The sequence below is a fragment of the Equus quagga genome, chromosome 5 (assembly GCF_021613505.1).
Source record: "Equus quagga isolate Etosha38 chromosome 5, UCLA_HA_Equagga_1.0, whole genome shotgun sequence".
Classification (NCBI taxonomy): Eukaryota; Metazoa; Chordata; class Mammalia; order Perissodactyla; family Equidae; genus Equus; species Equus quagga.
In genome coordinates, this window is record NC_060271.1 from 58,852,155 (window position 1) to 58,877,196 (window position 25,042).

At 51.6% G+C, this 25,042-nt stretch overlaps 1 protein-coding gene across 10 annotated transcripts in view; it reads right to left on the reverse strand.

Annotated features, from left to right (window-relative positions):
* Positions 1-25,042, reverse strand: part of INPP4A (inositol polyphosphate-4-phosphatase type I A) — a 132,506-nt gene that overhangs the window by 7,977 nt on the left and 99,487 nt on the right. For 7 of the 10 annotated variants that reach the window (XM_046660890.1, XM_046660886.1, XM_046660889.1 and 4 more), the window contains 8 exons: positions 22,407-22,439; positions 17,755-17,927; positions 16,584-16,707; positions 14,945-15,071; positions 14,508-14,648; positions 12,048-12,145; positions 7,787-7,899; positions 3,949-4,103 (listed from right to left, as the gene is read on the reverse strand). In XM_046660890.1, the coding sequence (XP_046516846.1) occupies positions 3,949-4,103; positions 7,787-7,899; positions 12,048-12,145; positions 14,508-14,648; positions 14,945-15,071; positions 16,584-16,707; positions 17,755-17,927; positions 22,407-22,439 (964 nt within the window). The remainder of the gene's footprint in view (positions 1-3,948; positions 4,104-7,786; positions 7,900-12,047; positions 12,146-14,507; positions 14,649-14,944; positions 15,072-16,583; positions 16,708-17,754; positions 17,928-22,406; positions 22,440-25,042) is intronic. The other 3 variants (XM_046660891.1, XM_046660888.1, XM_046660883.1) reach the window with 1 other exon arrangement.

The window sequence follows — 25,042 nt, forward strand, 5'->3', positions numbered from 1 at the left end:
ACTGTAGTCTACTGAAAACAAACACATGTTGGTTGATTAAATGGTTTTCCATGTTCACTCTCTCTCGGCTGGCCAAGCACAAGTCCATGCTGCCCTGCCATGCTCTCACATGCTGCCAAGACATGGATCTCAAAGCAAGCTGAACATGAAGAACCATTGGGGGGTGTGACCTTCTCACAGATGCCTGAGCAGGGAGCGTGGCAACTGATTTTGCCGGAAGCTGCCTCTTGATTCACCATTCAGATGATAACCATTTACCTCAAGTACCAACCAAAGGCAGAGCCCTCACCAGACTCTCTTGGCTTTCAGGCTAAGCAGTGGCAGGGCATGAACTACTGGTGTCTCCACTGTTCCAGTTACTGTTCTATAAGATGATCCCCAAGCTCACATTGGAAATTCGGGGACTTTCCCCCGTTTCGTGCTATAGAAGAAATGTACTGAGGTGAGACGGCAGCTAGAACCACAGGACTCTAGAACCACATCCTCCATGCATATACAACAAAGTGGCAACAGTGGCACAGTCAGAGGTGCCAGGACACAGCAGGTGCCCATGAGGATCCTCTTGGAGATGGGCAGGCAGGAGGTCCAGGGTTCCTTCCTCAAGCCAGGTTCTCCCGGGCTTCCTAGAGGAACCTGGAAGCCCTGGAATAGCCATGCTGGGATGTGCCATTTTGAGAGAGGACCCTTTTCACGCTGCGAGCACTGACAAATTGTTATATTCCCAGCCAGGGCAGTCTGGGGGTCACCAGGGCTACTTAGGAGGCCTGCTCCTGGAGTGTTTCAGCCCCTGACTTGGGGACAGAGGGGTACCACCAGTGGTGAGCTGGAATTGTCTCAGACAGCTTGAAAGAGCCAATTGTACACATCTCTTCCCAACTCCACATTCTATGGTGTGGCCGTGGGAGCTTGAAATAGGCTCTGGTAGGAGTACGGATGCCACAGAAACCGGCAAACACTACAGAGAGCAGGGTTGTATTTTTTTTTCTTTTGGGGGAGACAGCTAGTTGTTAAACATTTGCTAGCACAGCACTGGCCACTGCTCACCCTGGGCCTCCAGGAGAAAGAGAGCCTGAGTGTCAGCTTTGCCCCTTTACCCCACCCCACTCTTCCCCTGCCCAGCGCCCCTGCCTGCATGCTCTACTCCTCTGTCTGGTAAGATGCAAGCGAGAAAGCAAGAGAACCAAAATGCATTCCCACTCAAGGGCATGGCCAGTATTTACTGCTGCCTCTTTAGGGCTCTTGGCAGAACCACAGGTCCTGGCCACCACTGCAGCCAGAAATACTGGCCAGTCGCCCAGCCACCTGGGGCTTGTGGTCTATGAACAGACACATGTCTTCCCCACACGGGATAATCCAGAAAACACAGAAGTCAGGTGGAATGGCATCACATGAAAACAAATGCATGTGGTGGGAGCCTGAGCTGTTGCGAGCTCAAGGGGACAAGGGGGCAGCAAGCACAGCACCCTGGGCTCTGCTACGAGGATTCTGGGGGTGACAGAGGTGAAAAGGGATCGAGCCTTGGTTTTGTTTTAGTAACTTCTTAAACGATCACTAAGGTAATACATGTTCACTGCAGAGATTTTAGAAAATTCAGAAAAACATAACTAGGAAACTTTAAAAAGACATCCATAATTGGAGGCGGGTAGGGGTTTAGATAGGCTGAGGGAGACCAGGAATGGGGCTGTTCCCATGAGAGGAAGGCCCTTCCCTGCTCAGGGCCCGGGGTCCTGACCCGGGATGCAGGAAAGCCACGCCGACTTTACAGACTCAGAGCCCTCGAACAGTGCCAGGAATGACAACACCCAGAGGACAGGCGAGCAGGCCTGGGGACACTGGCTGGGTGGGAGTGGGCGTGGTATGGGAGCAGTCTGTATGAGAGCCCTGCAAAGGTGTGTGCTTAGAACCTCAGGAGTCACCGGGCAGCGTGGATAGGAGAATAATATGTAAGGATATTCACCACACCCCGGTTAAAGTGCTGGAAAACCATACACAGCTTAAACATTCCCTGACAGCAAGCTGGATAAACTAGGATGTGCTAAAAATGATAAGCTCTATATTTACTAACCTGAAAAAGGCTCACAAGACAGTTAAATGAACAAAAGCGGGTTAAAACAGCAGGGAGAACTGCACACATAACTGCACTGGTGTGTGCACATGTGTGCTTCTGTCTCGCATGTCATCCAGGGCCTGGTGAACCCCTGTGTGGATTACCACACTCACACCCATACATATCCAAAGGTTCGCACTGCTACTTGTCGACCGCAGCCATATGGAGGATTGCTTTGTGGGGGGTGTGGGCACAACTGGTGTAGGGGCTTATCTGTATTTTCTAATTGTCCCACAGGGGATATCAGTTACAAAAGTGCCTTGTAAAGCATCACAGGTAGCCTGTGCACGTGTAGGTGCTGTGCACATGCCCCCACAGCAGGCTACAGCCGGCAAAGGGGCCACTGACGTTGTCAGGCCCCAGTCGTGTCTAAGGATCTACTTCCTCCCCAGTCTCCTGAGACCTCTGTGTCAGAGTCAGAGTGAATTGTTTTCACTGAATCTGTTCAAGAAGCCAAGAGTGAACACAGGTCTATGTATCCATTGTACTCTGGACTCAGGGCCTGCTCTACTGATTGTAATATTTGCTCCAACCACCCCAGGAATGCCCCCCTCCATTTCCCTCATTTCTCCACTGGTGGAGGTCTGCAGCTCACCAGAGCAGCCCCTCTCACCACCTTGCAGTGACCAGGGTGCAAGTGTGGCTGCCACCCCTATGGCACCAGGGACACGGAGCCTGAAGGGCCTGAAGCTCCATGAGGACAGGCCCTTAGTCAAGGGTGCCCTGGGCAGGCGTCTCTGAGCCTCCACTGCTTCCCCAAGGCTAAGGGCTGGGAGGACAGTAAACTTTCTAAAAGGGCATGAACGTTCGGCCCTGAGATAACAGAGAGGTTTACACGAATTTGGAAAGACAAAACAGGGACAAAACGAGTCCATTTTTACAAAATGCCATTATCAAGAGGCAGGAGCTCAGGCATCGCCTTTGTGCACTATTGTGAGAAGGTCAAACCGCAGAAACATACAGAAAGGATAAGAGAATTGAACGCTTTAAAGAATTTGGTGAGAGGACAAATGATACAGAACATTGAGTAGAAGGGACTGTTGGAAACGAGACTTGAACAGCATTGGTGACTACATTGAAGAAGACGGGAAACCAGGTTTCTTATCCTTTCTTTTGGTATGTGAGGTTAGGTGCTCCCCAGCAGTGCTCGAAACAAGGCATCGATCAACAGTGGCCAGAGATTTTAGTCCCGGGGTTCATTCTCCAAACCGGCCTGCTGCCTCAGAATCAGAACATCATTAGGGTGAGGTCGCCATGGCACACGGACAGGTGGGCGGGGCTGCTGCCGATACCATAAAACACTCAGGTGACACTTTGCTCATAAAAGCAAACTGTGTCCAGGGCTAGAGAAGAAGCGGGCAAACCAGTGCAACCTGCAGACGCGTTTTCTTCGCGCACATTTGAAAAGAGATCTATGGAGGATGTAAGAGCAATGCCTGCCCAGAAGGCTCTGGCTCGAAGTCACACCCACAGCAAGGCAGGTGGCCGCGGGAGCGCCCTGTGCCAGGACTCACAGGCTGCGGAGGGGCCCGAGAGCCTTCCCAGCACCCACACTGGCCTGGGTCTACCTGGTTTCAGCGCAGTCCTACTCAGAGAGACTGCCGGCTCTTTCTGCTCCTCGACTTAACCGAGAACGCTGTCTCAATTTGGGGGTGCCAATGGTTTGACTCTGTAGCCAGGAGTGGATTTTCCGACGTCAAGCTAGAGCATGCCGGCCGGAGCCGGGGCCTGTGCGGGGGAGCCCCGGACGGGGAGGCAGCAGCGAGCAGCTCATCTGCAGTTTACACGGCGGCGGGCGGGCGGGCAGGGGCACGGGGCAGTGGCGGGTGGCAGCAACTCACCTGCGCATGCACTCCAGGGCCTGGGTGAAGACCTGCGGGGCCATGCCGTGCTCGTGTTGCAGGATCAGGCACTGCTCCAGCGTCACCGACATGGCCGTGCGGTCCTTGGCGCTCTTGCAGCTGGTGAACCGGACCCCGTTAAGGCGGCGGCAGATCTGCCAACGGGAGAACAGGCTGCGCTGAGAGGAGAGACGCTGCAGCATGGAAGACCCTTCACGGAAGACAGAGGCTCGGAAGGGTCAGCGCGGGCACCCGGGCCCGCCAGTCCCTCTCCGGCCGCTCCCCAACCCCATGGCCTGCTAAAGCCGGTAATGGAAACAAAGTCGCTGCCTGCGGGACTGCCTCTCATCCCTAGCTGTCCCTCACGTGCCTTCTCCCACGGGACACTCCTTCACAGTCCAGGCTCCCTTCTGTTCTGAGCCATCATGATCCGTTCCCTAACCCTTACCAGCTACCCTCTTCCTTCCAAACTATGCCTGGGTCCCCTTGTCATGCTCCGCCCTTTGTTACTGACCCCTCCGGGGAGGAGGGCAATGAACACCAGCTCAGGGAGGGCAGAGCAGCTCACAGGATGCCTAGCCCCTGGCCAGGTCTCTAGGCCTTTCTGGAATGTACAGCACAGACCCACTGGTCTCTATTCTCCTCCTCACCCCTACAGATGGGAACAGCTCAGAAGACCCACTTCCCTTTAGCCACATTCTGACCCACAGCTCCTTCGCCATCCTCCACCTCATGGGGACTCGGCACACAATGAGGTGCCCATGCACCTCCCCCTCACAGGGCAGGGCTCCACCATGGGGCAGCCTCCTGGCTGGGGAAGAACCACCTCAGGGCACCTTCTCTCCCCATGGGGAAGACATTTTGGGGCATTTTCTCTGTACCACTAGGTACAATCCGAGGCACACATCCTAAATCCAGAAAGTCCTAAAACAGAAGATTTTTTTGGTAAGTTTGTGGCAATCTCACTTGGCAGTATGACCAGATCTGAGCTGATGTGAGACTATAATCTTTCTCTTTCCCATTTTGTACAAATATTCAGACTTTTCAGTGAAGCAGTATTGAGCCTGGTTCCAGACTGCCGCCCCAGAGTCCCCTGGGGATGTTAAGTCATACATGTGTACCACGTCACACACAGGTGATGCACACCATTTTACACATAAGTGTACCAACTGTATACCACATCACCTTTCTAAAACCCGGAAACCTGTGAATTCCAAAACATCTGGCCACGAGAGCTTCAGTGAGAACGACACTGGTGTTTAACGAAACATCATCCAAGTTAAACAGTGGTGGGCTCCAGAAACCTGTACTCCAGAAAAATACCAGAGCCACTGCAGACTGCCCTGAAGGCAGCGTCACAGCGCTCCTCAGGCCAGCAAACATGACGGCACGGCCACCACGGGGATGCCCCTGGGTGGAGAGCACATCAGTCCTCAGCACCATGTCGAGGGAAAGACAAAACAGAAAAGGCCCAAACAAGTTCGGCCAAGACCATCAGGAGGAAGATGGGCTTCTATGGAGAACACACCAAAAATTTTTCAAAAGAGAAAGAAAAAGAAGACCCTAAGCAGCCCCTAAGCTGGGTGATCTGTAAAACCCTAACTGACGAAGCGAGGGTGAATGCGGACATGCTCACTAAATGCCACAGGCTGTGGAGTTCGTGCCCCAGACACATGGCACACACTGGGACTACAAACAGAGTCAAGGAAAGTCTACATTCATTGACGGGGCAGCCAGACCTACACGAGGTTCCAGAAGGCAGGCAGGGGTGGCCGAGGTGCATCTTTCCCCAAGAGGGTGGTCTGCAGCGCCAGGCTCTGCTGTCTCCCCATCCCCATCCGTGAAATGAGGCGTTAGACCTGACTAACGATATTCCAACTACTGAGCCAGGGTCCCCTTGTGCAGACATGGAAATGAAAATAAGTAAGAGCCACAAAAGGAGGGCAGCTCTGGTCCAATGGGACAGGAGGGCTCGGTACCTGAGAGGCTTGGTGCTACTGCCCCCACACCCACCTGCCCCCTAGGGGATCCTCAGGTAGACAATACGAGAAGAGATGCATCCAAGGGACTCTGAGATTCTTCTACCTCTGAATCTATGCTTCTACACCTTGGGGCCTCTGCTGCGAACAAAAAATATGGGGCTGGATGGACTGCTTTCTTGACCTGGTTATAGGGGATGGTCGCTCAGCACTATGACTGATGGTTTTTCTGTCATACAGAGTACCAGTTCCCAAACAAGGTACACAGGTCCCTGCATCCGCTCTTGTCCATAAAGCCGTCTGCAGGTTTATTCTGCGAGTGCATCAGAGGGTGCAACGCAGAGGGATCTGGCTGTCACCCCTTGGCCTCTCAGTGTCATGTGGGGAAAGGCTTGCTCTTTGAAGTCTTGCAAAAGTACCTGTGTAAGAGACTGGGCACAGCCAGCCAAGGGGTGCTTAGCATACCCCAAAAGAACATACTAAAAGAAAGCAGGGGAGCCCCTGTGCCTGCAGAGTGTATAGGCCTGAGGGCCCTGATGCAGGGACACCCCAGCATGCACGAGTCCCACCCGACACCCCATTTGCTGGGCTCGGCCTGAGCAAGCAATGGCAGATGAGGCCCCAGAACCAGGAAGACACCTGAAAAATGGGGCGTGAACCCCACCAAGCTTCCCACTGAGCTTCATGTCACTCAGTGCTTCCGAATGTGTTTTGTTGTAAAAAGATTCCAGGGGCAGCCTGGCCCACAGAGGGGAGATCCTCAGACTGACCCCCCACATTTTCCATGAGGAGGAAGTCTTACCAGCCGGGGCACTTGAAAGGCTAAAAGAACAGATTGATATACAGAGGGGAATGCTCACTCTTCAAAGCTTCTCGACAGAAAGATACCAGCGGCCACAGCCATTAGCGAATGGCTGTTCAAAAGAGGCACTTCCTGAAGACAGCTCTCAACACAACATCTAATAAACAACCTAAATGGCGGGCCAGCACCGTGACGGGCTGAGAGCGTCTGCTGCACTGGAAGAGATGGGGGTTGAGAGAAACTCTCTCCTGACAAGGAGAGCAGTAAAGTTCTGGAATGAAGCTCGGGGGAGCTGTGGGGAGACAGCCCCCTAACGGCTACTCAGGCTCTGGGAACCAGGGCGTGGCAGTGCCCACTCGGGCAGTGCAGTGCCAACTCCTTTCCCCGGGGCAGAGGGGCATGGGGCCGTCCTTCCCCTGTGCGCAGGCTGCGGGGGAGGGAAGGCCACTGGGGGCCGCTGTGTCCTAAGTCTACGTGTGCAAGGCCCAGTGCCGGACAGGTCCCAGTGCTGCCGCGGGGAGGAGGTGAACTCACCCCTCATCAGGGGTGAGTGAATGACTAGAGACTGTTCTGAGACCCAGGCTCAGAGCAGTGACTGGAACTCCACAAGTAAATTTATGCAAAAATATTTGAAGTATGAGTACTTGGGGCAAAAAGGAGATCTGAACCATAACGCACGATAAGTACTATTTAAAGAGATTGTAAAGGTCACCACGGCCTCCCTTTGTACTATTAAAAGATGCAGTAGGCAGCAAGTTTTAGCTGGTATCAACTGCACAGGCTTAAGAAGGTGACAACTGCCATCGGCCTGGTTATTAAATGCCCCAGAGGATAGACTCTGGGCCAAGTTATCAGAACTCAGGCAGCCCTAAAGTAACGAACTCACAGGCAACCTTCAGCATCTTCTGGGGGTGTGGAACATATTCAGTGACCCTCTCTTGTGTCCACATGGAGACATTTGCTCTCTCCACCCCTGGCTGAGACTCTGATTTGTTATTACTACTATCGTTGGCGGCAGGCGCAACAACAACGTTCTTGTCCTGACTCCAACGCGCACCTCAGCAGCCTGCCAGAGAATGTCGACGTTCTTGTTCTTCCTGGCGTGTACGTTCTGACCCAGGAAGCGCAGCAGCTCTGGCAGGCACGTCTGGCTCCGAGATCGAGGGAGGCCTGGAAGAGAGGGGGAGTCTGTGGGAGTCGGTGCCACACCTGGGAATGCAGCCCAAGGAAGCCACCGAGGCAGAGGAAGGGCAAAATGAATTCCCGGCCCAAGCTGGAAGTTTAGTGTGATTTACACAAGGGAGGGGTGTGCTTAGGCGCTGGACCTGGTGAGCACTTAATTACTGCCGCTTCCGTTCCACCTGCAAAGAGCAATCATTTAGTCTCCTTTCAGCTCTTCCAAGGGGCTGGAGAGCGGACATCGAATCACCAAGAGTGGGAAGGAGTGAGGAGCATCCATCTGGGCTTCAAAACAACCACCAGGGATGGAGGATGCTCAGGGCAGTGAGTCTTGACCATGGAACGGGTGTGGCCATCCCTGGGGGACGTGGGCAGTGCAGCCCCTCCAGGGGGACGTGGAGAACTTCCTCCCATGCTCTGACAGCTTCCCTCCACCACCGGGACAGTCTCTGGACAGTCTCCAGGCCCTTCCAGGACCCTTCACCGGAAGCTTAGTCAGATCGCCTCACCTAAGAACCCCGGAGTTTTCAAACATCAGGATCATCAGAGAAAAAGAGAAGAGCCTCAAGGTTATGTCTAAGGAAAACAGCCGTGGCACCTGAGCCCCCAAATCAAAACCAAATATATGGAATTCTGGGGTCTAGCTGCACACAGTTTCCACCATACAACCTCACCCTGGTGTACACAGGATCCTATGCTAATTATTTCATGCTCCTGATACATGCTCAGTGCCATGCCAAATGGAAATGGAAAGAAGGCTCTTGCCTGTGAAGGGCTCAGTCTGTGATGGAGGCTGTGGGAGCGCAGAGAAGGCAAATTGAGCCAGGTCAGGAAAATGCAGCCTCCTGGAAGGGATGGCTTGATCTACTTCCTAAGATCAACCAGAGCTTGTTGGCCTCCCCGCCACCCTGTCTAGTGATTACTGCCCACTGAGGAACCAAGCAGACTTAGGGGGTATTCACCAGGTGGGCTCCATCTTCTCAGCCTCAAAGATCAGCAAGTCTCCTGGGGCTGAAGGCTAAATGGTCCACTGCTCCCCCAGCTTCCTGGGTCGTGGTCCAGTGCTGTTGGCCCCACCCTGGAGAGGCCCACGCCTCACTGTTTTCGCTGCTGTGGGCCACGCCCTTCCTCGGCCTTCCTCAGCAGGCTAGGTTCACATCACCTGGGGCTGGCCGCCTTCCAAAATGCTGAGCACAGTACTCCCCCTTCCTGACAGAACGCTCACCACTCCCACTCATCTGTCCTCTGTCCCTCTCCCCCCACTCACTTTCATGGTGCCTGGGTGGGGACCGGCCCTCCAGTCCAAGCCTGGGTAGCCCGCACAGGCCCCGCCCCCTGCAGCATTGGAAGACAAGCGGTGGCAAGCTGCCTACATCTGATATGGGCTCATTGCGGGACTCGCCCTCCACGTCTCGATGTCCTCATATGTCAAATGGGTGTGAAACCAGGCCCACCTCCCAATGCTGCTGTGAGGATCATGTTAGAAAATTCATGGAAAGTGTGTAGAGGGCCTGGCACATGCAAGGGCTTGACCGATCTGTCACTTTTAACTATGATCACCCCTGAAGAACATGAGGACGCCTCAGTACCTGTGTTCCCAAGAGCTAGGTACTAAAGACCTTCAGCAGAGTCCTCAGGGGATCCTTTTCCTTACCTCTTCATGTCATTGTTTTCAGCCCCGGCTGCAGCACATGGGGATCACCCAGGGAGTTTCTGAAACTCCCCAGGCCCAGGCCCTGCCCACCACAGTCTGGGGTGGGGCCCTGGCATTAGGACTTTTCCAGGCTCCCCAGTGAATTCCAATGTGTAGTCAGGGCTGGAACCTCAATGGCTCCAACGGCATCCGTTCCAAGGATGCACCCCATGCAAGGCCCCAGCTCTGTGCTCACCTCCCTCAGTTCACTGGGAGACTCAGGCCACCTGACTTGAGCTCCCTGTATTTCCTCCCATCCACACCAACATCCCTGCATGTCCTACCTTCCCCACCCCTGTCCCTCCTTGCTGGCTTGCCATCCACCTGGGCTCCCAGGACCCTGATTTATAGTAATGTCATCCTCTTCCATCTTGTAGCCCCTGTTTTTCTAGCTCCTTCCCTCAGGCCTTGAGCACACATCTCCCATAGTGCTCCAGGTGTGTTTCCAACCTTCCCACAGCCCTACCCCTCAATCTCTGCCAGGCTCCGGGATAGAGCAGTCTGTCCCAAAGCAGCGCCATCTGGTTGCCCACTTGCCTCCCCTGCGCCCCTCACCACCCTGAGACTGCCCCCTCATGGGCCACTGTGGACTCCCCGTCCACACCTGCCCTGGGCTCCAGGAAACACTGCTGCTCTCCTCCTGCCTCTCCAACGACTCTCTCTCTGGCCCTTCTGTCACATCCTTTCTTCCCAACCAACCTCCACAAGGGGCCTTTCCCAAAGTCATCCTCAGCCGCTTCTTGTCTGGCACACAGTAACCTCAGCCAAGAAAGGGTTCCACGTCACCCTGTGCAGCTGATCACAGCCTCGCTAGGCCTCGCTCTGTGGCTCTGGAGCTGCACCTCTCATGGACCATTTCCCCAGGTCACAAAGGCAGCTGGGGCCTGGGCTGTGCTCCTTGTCTCCCCAGTCCCGCTCCTCTGCCCATCAATGGGCCACATTCTTGCTGCCGCCAGCTCTAGTGATCCTTGCCCAGCACAGGCCCTTCATTCAACCCGTCCTATCATTGTCTCTCTTGCATCCCCAGCATCATCTCCAAGTAGCCACTAGGGAGCTGAATCTCCTCCGAATCCTCCTCAGGAAGGCAGAGTCTACGCAGGTGAACAGGAGGCCGTGGGGGGCCGGAAAGCAAGGAAGGATCAGCACACAGAGGCAGCATCCAAAGAGCCGCCCACTGACACCAGCAGGTCAAAGTTGGAGAACAAAGCAAACAAAGGTTTCACAGCCTCACCCTCAGTCCACCACTGGCTTGCACCCCTTCCTCAACCCAGGCAGCACACTCTTGTTGATTCTAGACAAATCCTTGAAGGTCAGCTTTGTCCACACTGCCTCCCTAATAAAACTGCTAAATGAACATCAGCTCCTCAGCCCGGCCCCCAAGGTCTCTGCCAGTGTCTCCCATGAGGACGGCTTTGCCAACTGTCTAAGCGCACAGCCTCAGGGCCAGGCCAACCCCTTTCTCCATCTGTACGATGGACGCTAACCTACCTCATAGCGCTGTTGTGGGGATTCAGTGCAGAAATGTGTATACAGCACAGCACAGAGCCAGGCACATCAGTGACCTGTGAACACAACCGAAGCCTTTCCACACCTGCCCTCCCTGGGAACCCCCATCAGAGGATGCTGGTGGAATGAGGGTGGGACTCTGCCTCCTTCACCTGTGTGTGCCGGCTGGTGGCTGCAGCAGTGCCAGCAGAGAGGCAGAGCCAGTCTGAAAGCTGGCTTTCCTTCCCAGGCAGGGTCGACACCTTGTTCATCACGGGGTCCTGTGGCACTTTCTACAGGCGAGGCCTCAGTGAACATGTGCCAGGTTGAATTCAGGAGAGAATTCCCCAAGCACAATGAGTGCAGTGGGCCCTGGGCTCCTGCCTAGTTCGGCGGTGGCAGCATCTTCACTATCAGGCATAGGGAGGGCTGTGTGTCAGCGGAGGGATGGCTGCTGTCACCTCTCCACTGCCTCCAGGGACACCAGGACAGGAACACTCTTGCCCCCATACCCAGCAATAAGTGTCTGCCCAGCATCTTACTCTCTACTAACCATGGCGGGAGGCACATGGGGAACTCACACCAGCCGGGGCAAGCCGACCCCCAGGCCAAGTGGGGGTCCTGCCTCTGTGATCCCACCTGTCCTGCCAGGAGGAGCACAATGCAGGCCACTGAATGCATCAGTGAACGCCAGTGACTAAGACAGTGTGTGAGAAGAGACCCAACCAGAAGACATGAGCGAGGGCTGCAGCCTGAGGAAAGCTTCTCTGGGTGGGAATTCAGGCCAGGCAGAGTCTACGCAGTAGGCCGTCGGGGGCAGGGAAGCAAGGAAGGATCAGTGCGCGGAGGCAGCATCTGGAAGGTCGGTGAGCAGACAGCCCAATGGCAGGAAGGGCTCAAACACCGAAAGTGACAAGAGACCACAACAGGTGAATCCCACCGTGAGAGAAGAAATACTTACAATCCTCAGGCAAGACTTCCTTAAACTGCTCGAAGTAGGAATTTAACCGCACCAAACTCTCCACGTTGATGACTTCTTGTAAAGATGTATCGCCAAACCTTCAGAGGTCATAAGGGGATGCCATTAGTTGGCTAATGTCGCTTTCTTCTAGCACAAAACATAACTGCATTGAAGCTAACAACGTTGATTCTCTCATTTATTGTGCACATCTAAATTCTAAGCCACTCTCGCCCTCCCAAGCATAAGGTCATCTGTACTTGCTGATGACAAGTTCAAATACATTTCATTAGCAGGCACTATGCATAATCGTTACTCATCAGAACCAGATTATCTATACCAGACTCTCTTGCAGCACAGGAACCCCTCTCACAGACACTTAGCTGAAGGTCCCCAGGTCCTCTCATCCTTGAGGTGCTTAGGAGAGGGCTGGCAGTGGAGTTATGGCTAGGGAGTGAGGACACAGTCTTGTACTTGAATCTGAAGTCCCTCTGCCTGCTGAATGACCAGACGTGACTGGTTCTTCCTCCGCAACTGTGCATGAGGCACTAGCTCTTGTCTCACCATCCAGGTTCACCCTGTGCACACCTCACAGGCAGGCAGGATGTGCCAGATGCGTAAGAGAGGAGCAGTGGAAAGCCACGCACGAGGAAGGGGTGAGGCAGCCATTAAAACATGCTGGCTCTGAAGTCCAAGGCCTGGATGCCCAGTCCGGCTCCACCACCTCCCTGCTGAGTGACCTCCCTGCACTTCAGCCTCTTTGCAGTTCCACGTCATCCCTCAGAGGGCAGGACTCCCTCCTCTGGGTCCACCATAGCCCATTCACCCCTGATGCCCATGACAGCTTTTCCTCTAGACACCTGTTCCTTTGGGGGGTCACCCCTGGGACACGGGTGAGCTGGGCTTGTTTATGAGCTGAGGGGAGAGTGTCCCAGGAGCAGACAAACAGCAAAGCAAAGAGCCTGCCCTCTCCAAGTCCCCCTCATCCCCACTGTCACGTCCCCTGACCTGGGCCTCTGCTCACTGTGATCTGGGCTAGCCTCAACCCCTTCCAGAAACCACTCTTGCAGAGTCATCAGGAGCAGCAGCTGCCAGAGGCAGGGGATGTCTTCTTCTTCCCCGGGACACCTCCCTGCTGGGCCCCCCACACTACCCACCCTCCCTGAAGTGGGTTCCTCAGCTCTCTCACACCTTACAGGTCTCTGCTTCCTGGGCTGGTGCCCTCAAGCCCAGCTCTCCATCTGCCCCTGAGCATGACCCTCCTCCTGGTTCCTGAGCTCAGAGGGTGGTACCACCTGCTCACTACCAATCTAGAAGCTAGGTCTATCCACTCTCCTCCCTGTCTCTCTCACACCCTGCCCAACTGAAGACCAAATCTTTCATTTCACCACCAAAACAGTTCTCTATCTACATTCCCCCTGCCTGGTCCCGGTCCCTGCCTCTGGCCTGGACTCTCTCCAACAACCTCCTCATCACACTCGTCCCCCTCACATCTTTCCAGCACACGGCCAGCCAATCATCTACTTAAGATGTAAATCTACTTGTGTCCTGCCCTGCTTAAAAGATCTTCCATGTCTCCCCTCAGCCACACCACATTTGCTAAGTGGGGGTGACACTACATCTAGGGGTCATGCACACTGACCATCGGGTTCAAAAGGCCCAGCAGGAATATGACATATCATGCTGGAGACCAAATTTCCTTAACTGCAAGTACTCTAAGATTTCTTTTTTCCTAAAACACACATATCACATGAATGTAATGATAAAACAGGAAAGATTTTCATGTACTAGTGGAAGGCCTTTATAGGCCACACACACCCAAGCCCCCTCCACCCCAACACACAAACACACGTGTACACACACGCTTGCTCGCATGGGCACACGTGACTCCTCCCTGCCGCCTGGCAGGTGACCCTGGAAGGAGTTTACAAGGCACAGGCCTTTAGGATCAAGGCACAGCTCACAGCCCGCACACAGGCCTCTCTAACCTCACCACTGTCCTGCGACCTGGGCCTCCAGCCCCCACGTGCTTTCTCCTCACCTGCCTCTGCTCAGGCTTCTTGGCCTGGGACACCAGGTCCCTCCTCCATCTCCTCAGCTGACCAACTCCTGTTTACTCTTCTAAACCCACTTCGGCCGTCACCATCCAGGAAGTCCTCACAGACCCTCTCAGACACTGTTTGGGCCCCTACTCCCTGCATTTTTCTTCATCCTTGCACCCACATCTCTCTCCTACCTGCCCAAGTCTTGAGGACATAGACCATGTCATCTGGTTCATCTTTGTGTCCCCAGCACCAAAGACAGGGCTGGGTATATGGCTGCACTTGGAGAAGGCTAGCCAAAGGAAAGCAGAGTTGATAAAGCCACTACAGCTCTCAGAGCCTGAAGAGGGCAAGTACATTTCCTACGTCATCTCCATGGCCACTCCAGCCACTGTGGCCCCCGAGGGGCCTGGGCACGCACCTCTCGGCCAGAGTCTGCTGCTCGTTGATGCCCACATTGAAGAGGACGGGCTGCACCCGCAGCAGCATGCCGCTCTGGATCTCCCGGGGCAGGGCGTCGAACAAGGGGCCCGGCAGGGGGATCCGCACGTTAAACCCGTCACTGGAAAACCGAGGAGAGAGGAAGAGGAGGGGTTAGGCCTGTCATGGGAGAGACCAGGGAGGAGGCGTGTGGGAAGAGGAAGACCAAGCTCGTCTCCCTTCAAGAGTGTGGACTGGCCGCCCGGCTCAGTGGTCTCCAAACTGCTGGTCATGAACCTTTACAAGGATGTGACATTAAAGTGGATCAACATTTTTAACTGAATGAAATACAATAAAACAAAAACTAAGAGTACATCACGTATAATAAACATAATTAAAACACTACACTAATTCTGAGAATTAAAAAAATATTTCTACCGATTTCCAGTGATGACGGGCAGCATGTCAGTTGAGGCATTAGAAGTGGCCTGAGTGACTTTGAAGGTCACATTCCTCAAGTCCATGATTCCAAGGCTCATGTCCTCCAGCATGGCCAGCTCCTCACCTGGACACAGGAGAGGGAAGGAGGGCTGTCAGGAAGAGGGGGCCTGCCACTCCCCCGTGGACTCAGCAGGGTCACAGAGTTGGGCGCAGATGGAAGGTGACGAGATCAGACGAGATCAGGTGAGACTGCAATGAGAGGGGCAGGAGTGTGGGAGGGCCCCCTGCGCCTCCCCCTGGGAGACTCACTTCTCCTGGAGTAAACACTGCTCCACGGCCGCATTAAACTGCAGCTGGGAGACACACAGGCCTCCAGCCCTATCTGGTCAAGGAAAGTGTGGGGAGAGCAACAGACATGATGGAGCCTCGAAGGCAAAGCTGGCTCTTTAGAACTGGACAGAGACAGACTGAAACAGCGCATTGTGGCCAGATCCTTCCATTACACAGGACTTGACATTTATTTGATGTCTTATAACTCCAAAGATTAACAAGTACTTGTACAAATTATCCACTTTTACCTCCTCAGAAGAAATAAATAGAAAATGAAGGTATGGAGAAGAGAGCCTTTTCAGAAGGCAATTTGGAAATCTCTATGAAATTTAAAAACATTTCTACCTTTTGACCCAGCGACTTTCCTTCTATTAATTTAGTGGCCGCAGAAATGGCCCCCAAGCGCACAAAGACTCATGTGCAGAGATGGACGGCAGCCCTGCCCTACCAGGACCAATTCAGAAAGGTCCAGTGTCCGAGAGGAAGTCATTGCTTAAATAATTATCATCGGGGCCAGCCTTGTGGCTGAATGGTTAAGTTCACGTGCTCCGCTTCAGTGGCCCAGGGTTTTGCCAGTTGGGATCCTGGACGCGGACATGGCACCGCTAACCAAACCACACTGAGGCAGCGTCCCACATAGCACAACCAGGAGGACCACAACTATAATATACAACTATGTACTGGGGGGCTTTGGGGAGGAGAAGAAGAAGAAGAAAAAAAAAAGAAGATTGGCAACAGATGTTAGCTCAGGAGCCAATCTTTAAAAAAAAAAAAGAGGGGGCTGGCCCGGTGGCCCAGCAGTTAAGTTCGCACGTTCCACTTCTCAGCAGCCCGGGGTTCGCCAGTTCGGATCCCACGTGCAGACATGGTGCCGCTTGGCATGCCATGCTGTGGTAGGCGTCCCACATATAAAGTAGAGGAAGATGGGCACGGATGTTAGCTCAGGGCCACGCTTCCTCAGCAAAAAAACAAGAGAAGGACTGGCAGTAGTTAGTTAGCTCAGGGCTAATCTTGCTCAAAAAAAAAAAAAAAGAAAAAAGAAATTATCATCTATCCTCAACTAGAAAGATCTTCAAGACACGTAACAACATCGACAACGACACAAACTAAGGGAAGTGTGGGTAACGATACAGGACTTCCATTTGGTTCTTTGTTACACGTTGTGGTGACCTTTGGATTTCCTTTCACCAGCAGGCATTACTTGCATAATCAGAAACACCTTCAGGAAGGAAGGATGGGAATCACACGTGTCCACCCTGCCCGGGAGCCTGGGCCCAGGGGAGGCGTGGGAGCCCCGGGGTCTCACCGTAGGTGCTCAGTAGGCTCTCAAACTGGGCGAGCAGCCCGATGGTGTAGAGCTGCCGCAGGAAGCCGTCGTCGTGCAGGCAGTTCCTCAGCTTGATGATGAAGCCACAGATGAGAGCGGTCAGCTGTGGGGGGACACGCGGTGAAGGGGTTGCAGGGGACAGACACCTCCTTGCCAAACAGCAGCTGGCTTGTGCCGTGCCCTGGGCCCCGAGATCCCCTGTTTCCACTGCTCTAATGGGGCTTCAGAGCAGCCCCTCTCCCTTGGGGGAACCTGGAGGTGGGGAGCGCCCGGGCTCGTGGGTCATGGAGGCCAGAGGCCACGGGGAGGAGGTGCAGCACTCCAGGCTTGCCACTCCTCTTGCTCCCAAAGGCCTGTTTGGTTTTGGCTCAGCTTCTGACCTGGCCTGCCTGGGGTTACTCCTGGGCTAGAACCTTCTGGAAGCCCAGAATTAACTCCCCACAATGAAAGAGTCTATATACTTGCAGATCCATACTAGCCCTAGCTGGAAACTGAGGTGATCACCACAAAGAAGAGAGGGAGAGATAACACGGTCACTCTACAAGTTTCCTCAGCAGACACTTTCTGTGGGGTGAAAACGGGCCTCACAGGGACGGGCGGGGGACACTGCAGAGAATGGTCCACTTTGCTAATTAGATTATTGGCATCTATTAGACTGCTGACATTCATTTCAGTTCTCCCCGTCTCTGAAGGATAACAGAAATCATCAGAACAGAGTTGTCCACGAGCTGCAGGATTAAGGCACCTGCTGTTTTACGAACAAGAAAACAGACTGCACTGACAGCGAACATCCGTGTCTCCCTCACTAGACTCCTTCGTAGGGAAAAAAAAAAAGGTGGCAAAGAGACCTGCACCACAACCCCACCCCCCTGGTGCACAAGCGGCAGACGTGTGCACTACGTCAGCGCCAGCTCTCCAGGGAGAAGCAAGTGTGGAATCAGACGCTCTCCTAAACACACGCCGATCGAGTAGACTTCTCCATCAGAGAATCTAGACTTCTCTAGTAGGTAAATTTAAAAGCAACAGGCAGGAGAACATACTGCCATCTATGGTGTTTTCACTGTGCAGCCAGAGGGAAAGGCTTCCTAAGCTGTTTTCCTGGAGGTAGGAGGTGCCTGTGGCCTCCCGCGTGCCACTCCCAGGGGCTTACGGTTTGGCAGAAGACCACGTCGCGGCGGTACTGCAGGCTCAGGTACGTGGCTATGGTGGGAGCGCTGTCCTGCATGAGCAGGAAGACCATTGCCTTCTTGGCCTTGTCACTCATCATGGCCACGCAGTCTGTGAGGGTGGTCAGCAGGGGGTAAAGGGCCTCGCTCCATTCACCTGGGCACGGGGAGGGCATCATTTTAGAGGGAAGATTTTAGGAACTAGGTTCTGGAAGTTTAACAAGTTACCTGTCCCCTAACCCCTGTACTGTGCTCCCCGCCCCCCTTCTGGATCTTCTAACTCTGCTCGGCCCATGCTCTGGCCCAGAACTGGCACCAAGTTCTGCCTGGAAGCAACCCAGTCTCTAACCTTCCAGCCTGAAGCTTTTCCAGCAAACTCAGACGTCAGTCCTACTCCCAGATCACTGACACGCGCCCGGTCTCCTGAAACTCTTGGGGACTCTACACATAAATACTCAAGACTATTCCTTTTGAGGAAAGTAATAAAAAAGCTTCTGCAAGTCAGGACTGAGCAAGAAAACTATGCTGTCTGCAGGGTCCAATCCCCTTCCACAGCCCCACCGTTCCTCCACCAGGAAGAGAAGAGCCAGAAAAGTGGCCTGTTCTCTTGCTTCCCTTGACCCAGTCCTGAAGGCAGAGACCCCTGTCCTTCTGGAGCAAAGGACAATTCCATCCTTGTCCCACTTTGTGAAACTGTGCTAAATTCTCATTTCGCATGTCTGGAGGAAAGACCATTCCTCACAGTTCCCGTATTTTCAGCTCTCAGAACATCCCTGCTTCTACCCTCACTTTCTTCCCCGCCCCCCAACTTCCTGCCCGTTGCCATCTTTTTCTAGCTTTGTTTTGTTGTTGTTGTTTTTTTCAGGAATAAGGAAACTCTGACCCTGTACCAAAAAAACTTCTTAAAAATAGAACCTCAGCAGAGAAAAACAGAGTGAAAGGTATTTTGGCTTTGGTCTTTTTTCCCTTCCTATTTAGAAGACATTTAAAAGAGAGAAGATGCCCTCACCAGTTATATTTCTAACAGGTTACAGGGATTTGACCATCACCACTGGGTGAGCTCACCACACCAAAAGCTGCAGAGGCAGTGGAAGTAAAGCCTGGGCTGTGCACGCCCTCTTAGGATGAGGGTGCAAGCCACAGAATGCCCACAAACGTCACTACACTCCGGGAAGGCCACAGGGTGTGTGAGCAGTGCAGCTGCCAGAAGGGGCAGCTCTGTCTTAGATCAACAGAATCTAAAAAACAGAGAGAAGGGAGACATGGCTCTGCTGGCTCAAACTGCAGGCTCAGCACTTTGCTGAGAAACAAATTTAGAGAAATGACTAAAACCTGCAGAAGAACTTCCCTATATTCAGTGTTTGGTTAATGCAGATTTGCAAGTATACATAGCAATTCAAAATTTGGACACGCTCTAACTGTATATGCAGGCACGCTGTATGCGGACAAGGATTTCCATCTGTAATGGAAAAAACGAGGCTCAAATTTAGAAAGTCTACAGCAGAAAGGTCTTAGCAAATAAATCATGGTGACAAAGAACACTGGACTGAGGAGTGGAAAATGTGAGTCCCAGGCCCAGGAAGCCGCTAAGAAGTGGTGGGCCGTGGGCAAGTCCTTCGACCCCTCAGCCACATGGGTCTTTCTCGGTAAAATGGAGTGCTGTGCTAGATAATGTCCAAGCCTCTCTCTTCCTCTAAAATTCTTAGAGACCATGTTTTTGTTTCTCTGAAGAACTCTGTTGAATGCATGCCAATTATATTCAGCAACTCTCAAAAAAGACCAATGGCATAGTATTCAAATAGTTTGGGGAAAGGCAGGCAGTTATTAAGACTATTTTTCACTAAGAAGTAAATGCTCTTAGAGCAAATATTGCCAATATACTTTGCTTTTCCACCAAACATGCACATACATATGTAATTAGTATGCAAATTATGATCATTTTAACCTGAAAATGACCAGAATATACAAGTGGTCATATTTGACTAAGCAAACCCTCTCCATAAACAGTTTTTGACTTTGCCTACTTCTCTTTCAAAAAAATCCATATAAGAATGACTCAGTTTTGCTGCATTAGGAAAAAAAAAAAAAAACACTGAAAAAATTGGCATATAGGAAGAACAGTTAAAAAGCATGAGGAGCGTGTCCTGGAGATGAGGAGTGTGGAGCAGGAGGAGGCAGCGCTACATCTGCCCAGAGAAGGGCTCAGACACGGCTGGATGGCTGAGTCAACGAGAGCATCAACCACCATTTAGGCAAGACCTGCGAGAGCTGTACTTTATAACTCCTTTCTCATTTAATCCACAGGGACAGGGTTAGTAACACAGGTAAGGAGACAGGCCCAGAGAGGTCAAGTGTCTTCCCAAACACACACAAAGAGCCGTCATTTGTACATGTCTGAGTGACTCTAAACTCCATGTTACTTCTAGTATGTCAGGTGTTTCTGCTGGTAGAGAGTAAGGGGTGGGGGGTAAAATATTTTGTGTCAATATGAGGAGAAACGAAAATAAAAAACTTCCAAACAAAATGAATTTCAGGGACAGTAATGAGATTTCTACCTGAGACCTTTAGTTAAGCACAGGTACCTGGAATATTAGGGTTGGTGAAGGGTCATGCCCTGCTTCCTTCACCAAGAAAGTCTCACTATGAAAAAAAATACCAGCAACCAAACAAGTGTCCTTGGTGATGCAGCTGATTGCCTTTTTGGGGTGAGCTCCTTATCTAGTTGCTAACCTAGCAACATTTGACATGTTGACATTTGCTGACTGGTAGCCAATCCATGGACCACACTACTTTAGATAATTTTGAGGGACTCTTTCAAGTCCATGCTTTGCTTTTGCATTTTTTTCTCATTAACAGGGGAAGGGAAAAGGGAGTGAGGGAGGAGGACTCAGAGAGAGAGAAGATTGAGAGAGAAAGAGAAAGAGAAAATGTGTATGTGTTTTAATCCAGATCAAATACAGCCCTGTGGGAAATGCCAAAGGAACTCCTGGCAGGGGACCATTTAAGTCCATTTGACATCAACGGTGGACAAGCCACCAATGCCCCTGGAAATGACACAGCTGACATGAAACAAGGAGAGTTCTTCTACAAGCCAGGTGTGGTTTGTGTGTTGCCTGGGAACCCACTAGTTTTCCCATTAGTTCCATGAACTTCAGGACACCGGGAGCAGAGGAGAACCCCTGAGCTTCTATAGGACGGGTTCAAGATGCAGCTACCCCCTTTCCGGCTCCTAACTGCTGGGTACACTCCCAGACTTCACCACCGCTGAGGCTCCGGGGAAAGCAGCTCAGCGTGAAGGCGCCGACCTGCCGTGGAGGAAAGTTGAGGACTGGAAGCTGGAGACAGACATGAAAGAGGAGAAGGCATGGGCCAGGAGAGGCAAAGGGGAGGAAGGGACTGGTGACTACCTGTGCATCTACCAAGCCTCAGTGGCCCGGAGGGTGCAGCAGATGGGGGCCCGAGACCCCACACTGACTTTTCTGGGAAAGAGAAATGATAAAGCGGCTGAAAGGAAATTGGCGGGTGGGGAGCATGATGTACCAAATCAGATAAGCCCGCTGATGAGCTCACTTCGAATGGGTTCTCGGGGTTGCTGCCAGGAGAAACCACGGTGCTGTGAGAGCTGAGAGGGTTCACTAACAGCCGGCACGAAGAGTTCAGTAGACCCCACAATCACTGATTTGCTGCACTCTGGACATAAAGCAGGGGTCCTGCTATCTCATGTTTATATCCAGGCAGGAATACGTAATCATCAGACTGATTATGTAGCTGTTTTTCGGAGTGTAAGGAAAAAACATATCACTTGGGGGTCTCATGCTCACTCTGGGAAAACAGCAAGCCATATCCAGGAAGTTCGGGGTGAACTAGAGCAGGGGTCGGCACACTTTTTCTGTAAAGGGCCAGAGAGTAAATATTTCAGGCTTTGAAGGCCATGGGGTCTCTGTCGCAACTACTAGACTTTCACATTGCCCCACAAAAGCAGCCACAAACAATAAGTGAACATATAGGCATGACCAGTTTCCAATGAAACATTATTTACAAGAGCAGGTAGTGGACAGGACTCGGCTCAGAGCTGCAGTTTGCCAACCCCTGAACTAGAGACATAAACATTGATTTCTACATGCAAATGCGGCAAAAAGATTCCATTTCTAGTGCTAACTCCAACCAAAGACATAGCAGTGCCTGCTAAGAATTCTAAAGCTGCATCTAGACTCAGGAGAGAGGACGCTGTGTGACTGCAAATGTCACAATATTTGGGTGGCTACATATTATCTGACCATTCCAGCCATGTAATGCTCACAAGTTCAGGTGAAATCCAGGAAGCATCATCTACAAATACGGATCTCTCTAAATCAGGTCCCCACTCCAGGAAGCCCAATGCACTTGTGGAAATTAATCGTCTGAAAGGTTTTAGGATGGGAAAATGAAAATAACACATGTGGTAACCTGCTTCAGGCCACAATCCCCAGCTCAAATGTCCCTCACCAAACCTAAGGAAAGGTGCTACCTCACAACGAAGAAATTCCAAAATATTTCCCTAACTCTGGGAGCACAAGGTAATCTTTGACATTTAGCTACAAATGCCAGCTGAGTAGTAAAAAGACAACTGGAGAAGCCTTGAACAGAAACCACGTACCTGGGCTGGACTCTTCAGGAGGGGGGCTGCAATCTGCACAGAAACGGAGGGCGACATGGATGATTAAGGAGCAGCACACAGTTCAAACACGAACAACTCAACGCTTACAGCAACTGCCTCAGCAGCTGTCAGTAAGGCGGCTAAACTGACAGAAGAGGTCAGGGCCTGCCTGCCTCTTCCCCAAGAAGGCACACGAAGGCGCTCCCAGGCAGCCAAACCCTCTTGGTGGTAAACACCGCCCGATTCACCAGCGTGAACATTCATGTTGCTCATACTCCAACGTGAAATGCTCTTCAAGATGAGCAAACTAATGTGTTACAATGTGATAACGCACCCACATCGATCACATTGTGCATGACAGAGCCCCATGTTGGCTCACAACATCTGGAAGCAAACTTGTAACGAGAGAGACTGGCCAGTAAATTGAGCAGCCCCAGTTCGGAGCCCCTGCCCCCACTGACTGGTGGAACCTGGGCTGAAGGTCAGCCGCTGAGATCCACAAGGTTAGGATCCAGTGATGAAACCAACACATCAAAAAACATCTGGGCCGATCTTCAAAATTTAAACCAGACAAAACTTTTATGACTTGGGAGAAGTCTAGAATGAGGATGTCCCTCCAGGTCCTCAAGAGCCCCAATGTTAATTCAGTTTCACCTACACTGAGTCACACTGGGAAGCATTCATTTCAATTTCGCATTTCCCTTAAAAACTCTAACATCTCTGGTTTACTGGGTGTGCCACCTGAAAGAAAACAAGTTTGAAAATGGATCATTTTGAGTAAAAGTTTATTTTATGTCTAAACTTTCCAGTTCAAAGAATGTCTTTGGGATATGGAATTAGGTAGTTTCCGATCCTCAAGAATAGCTGGAACCAGTGTTATGGAGACTTTCACAACCTGGATTGTCCAGAAAGGGGTGGCAAGGGACCCTTCCTCTCTAGCTATCTTTGGCATTGACTTCTTAAACTGGCAAAGTGGATAGAAATAGAGGAAAATTAAAGGCCTCTGTGAGCCGAAGACTTCAGCCTCTTTGTTAGAGCCCAAATATCCTGAGACCACCTACCTAAGAGGGAAACCCATAGTGGTGTGGTGTGATGCAGAGCACTGATTCTTAAACATCTGTCTGGCTAATCAGAATTACCCTGGGCCTTGAAAAAAATACAGATTTCCGCCTCCCCAATACCATTCCTCCAATATTCTGAGTCTGAATGAGGAGGAAGGTCCAGGAGCCTATTTTTATGATCTTCCATGGTGATCCCAAACAGCTGGGTTGGTACCATTCCTGAGAAGGCATCAGGGTTAAACCCGGCTGGTAACGTCAATCTTTTAATCAAAGGGGAGAGGGTGAGGTCTCCTCTGCTACTCCTGGACCAGTGGCTTACAACTTGTCTTAGGTCATGGAGTCCCTTGACATTTGACCGCTATGGACATCTTCTCCATGAACATGTAAATTTTAGCATATAATCTCAGGGGCACACGAACCTGGGGTACAACCCACAGACCTCAGGTTAAGAACAACCTAGTTTGGGGTTTAAATGACTCTTCCAGGATGAGAAGAGCAAGAGTGTGTGTGTGTGGAAGGTAATGGAAGCCACCAAATCTTGGCAAGTGGGTAGTGATGCAGAAGAGGTGTGGGGCACTTGTGGGGAAAATGGGGAGAAGGAGAGAGAGGCTCATGGAGCTTCAGTGTTTCCAGCTGGTGGGGACTTGTCAGTGGGTCCTGCAGAGCCACAGGGCTGTGTGGTCCCTGCCCACAAGTTCTGATCAGTTCTGCAAGAGGGTGAGCAGAGAGGCAGGGCAACTCCTTGGTGAAGGATGAAAACCAGGAGCCAGGACAGGGTTGAGAACTGGAATGAAAAGTGCCTTTCAAAGAGCCACAGAGTTTTTCATACGTAATAAATATGCTGGAGTGAACTTAACCTGCTCATTAGGCCAAAGTCACAGGCCTAGGAACTTGGAATGGTATCAAAAGTCATGACAGAGCCCAACTCTGGCCAGTGAGGACAAGAGATTGAGTAAAATACATGGCTCAGAGTCTGGTTCTTTCTGATCCTCCTGACCATGCTGAGGTCTGAATAGCTTCCAGGCTATGCTCCAGATTTCTTAATTAAAGACCATACACAGATAATTTTGTGGCATATGGTTTCACACATTTCTTTGAGTCCTGATCAGCAGTTAGACTCTCTCAAATGTATGCTTTATTTTCCCAGGATTACAACTGAGCTGATTTCTATGGCACACACATTTACCAGTCATGCCCCAAATACCACAAGTAAATGCTCCTTTAAATAACTTCAAAACTGTGTTTCAATCTGTCAGTATTTGAACAGTACAAGATATACCTAGAAAAAAATGACATTTAAGTTACAGATATAACAGTATATCTGATTAAATAAACCATCTCCTGAATTTAAAAAAATCCAGTAAATTAATTTTTATAACTGCAGACAAAATTTTAAATTACAAGCAAGACAACACTAAAGAGAAATGAGGAATAAACTTTCAGAATTTTTTAAAAACAAGATTCACATTAAAAAAAATGAGAACACAGACAGAGACAAAATAGCTCCATGAACCAATCACAGGTTTGGGCAACTGACACTACAATTCTCTCAAAGATGGAAAAGTGGAGACGTGA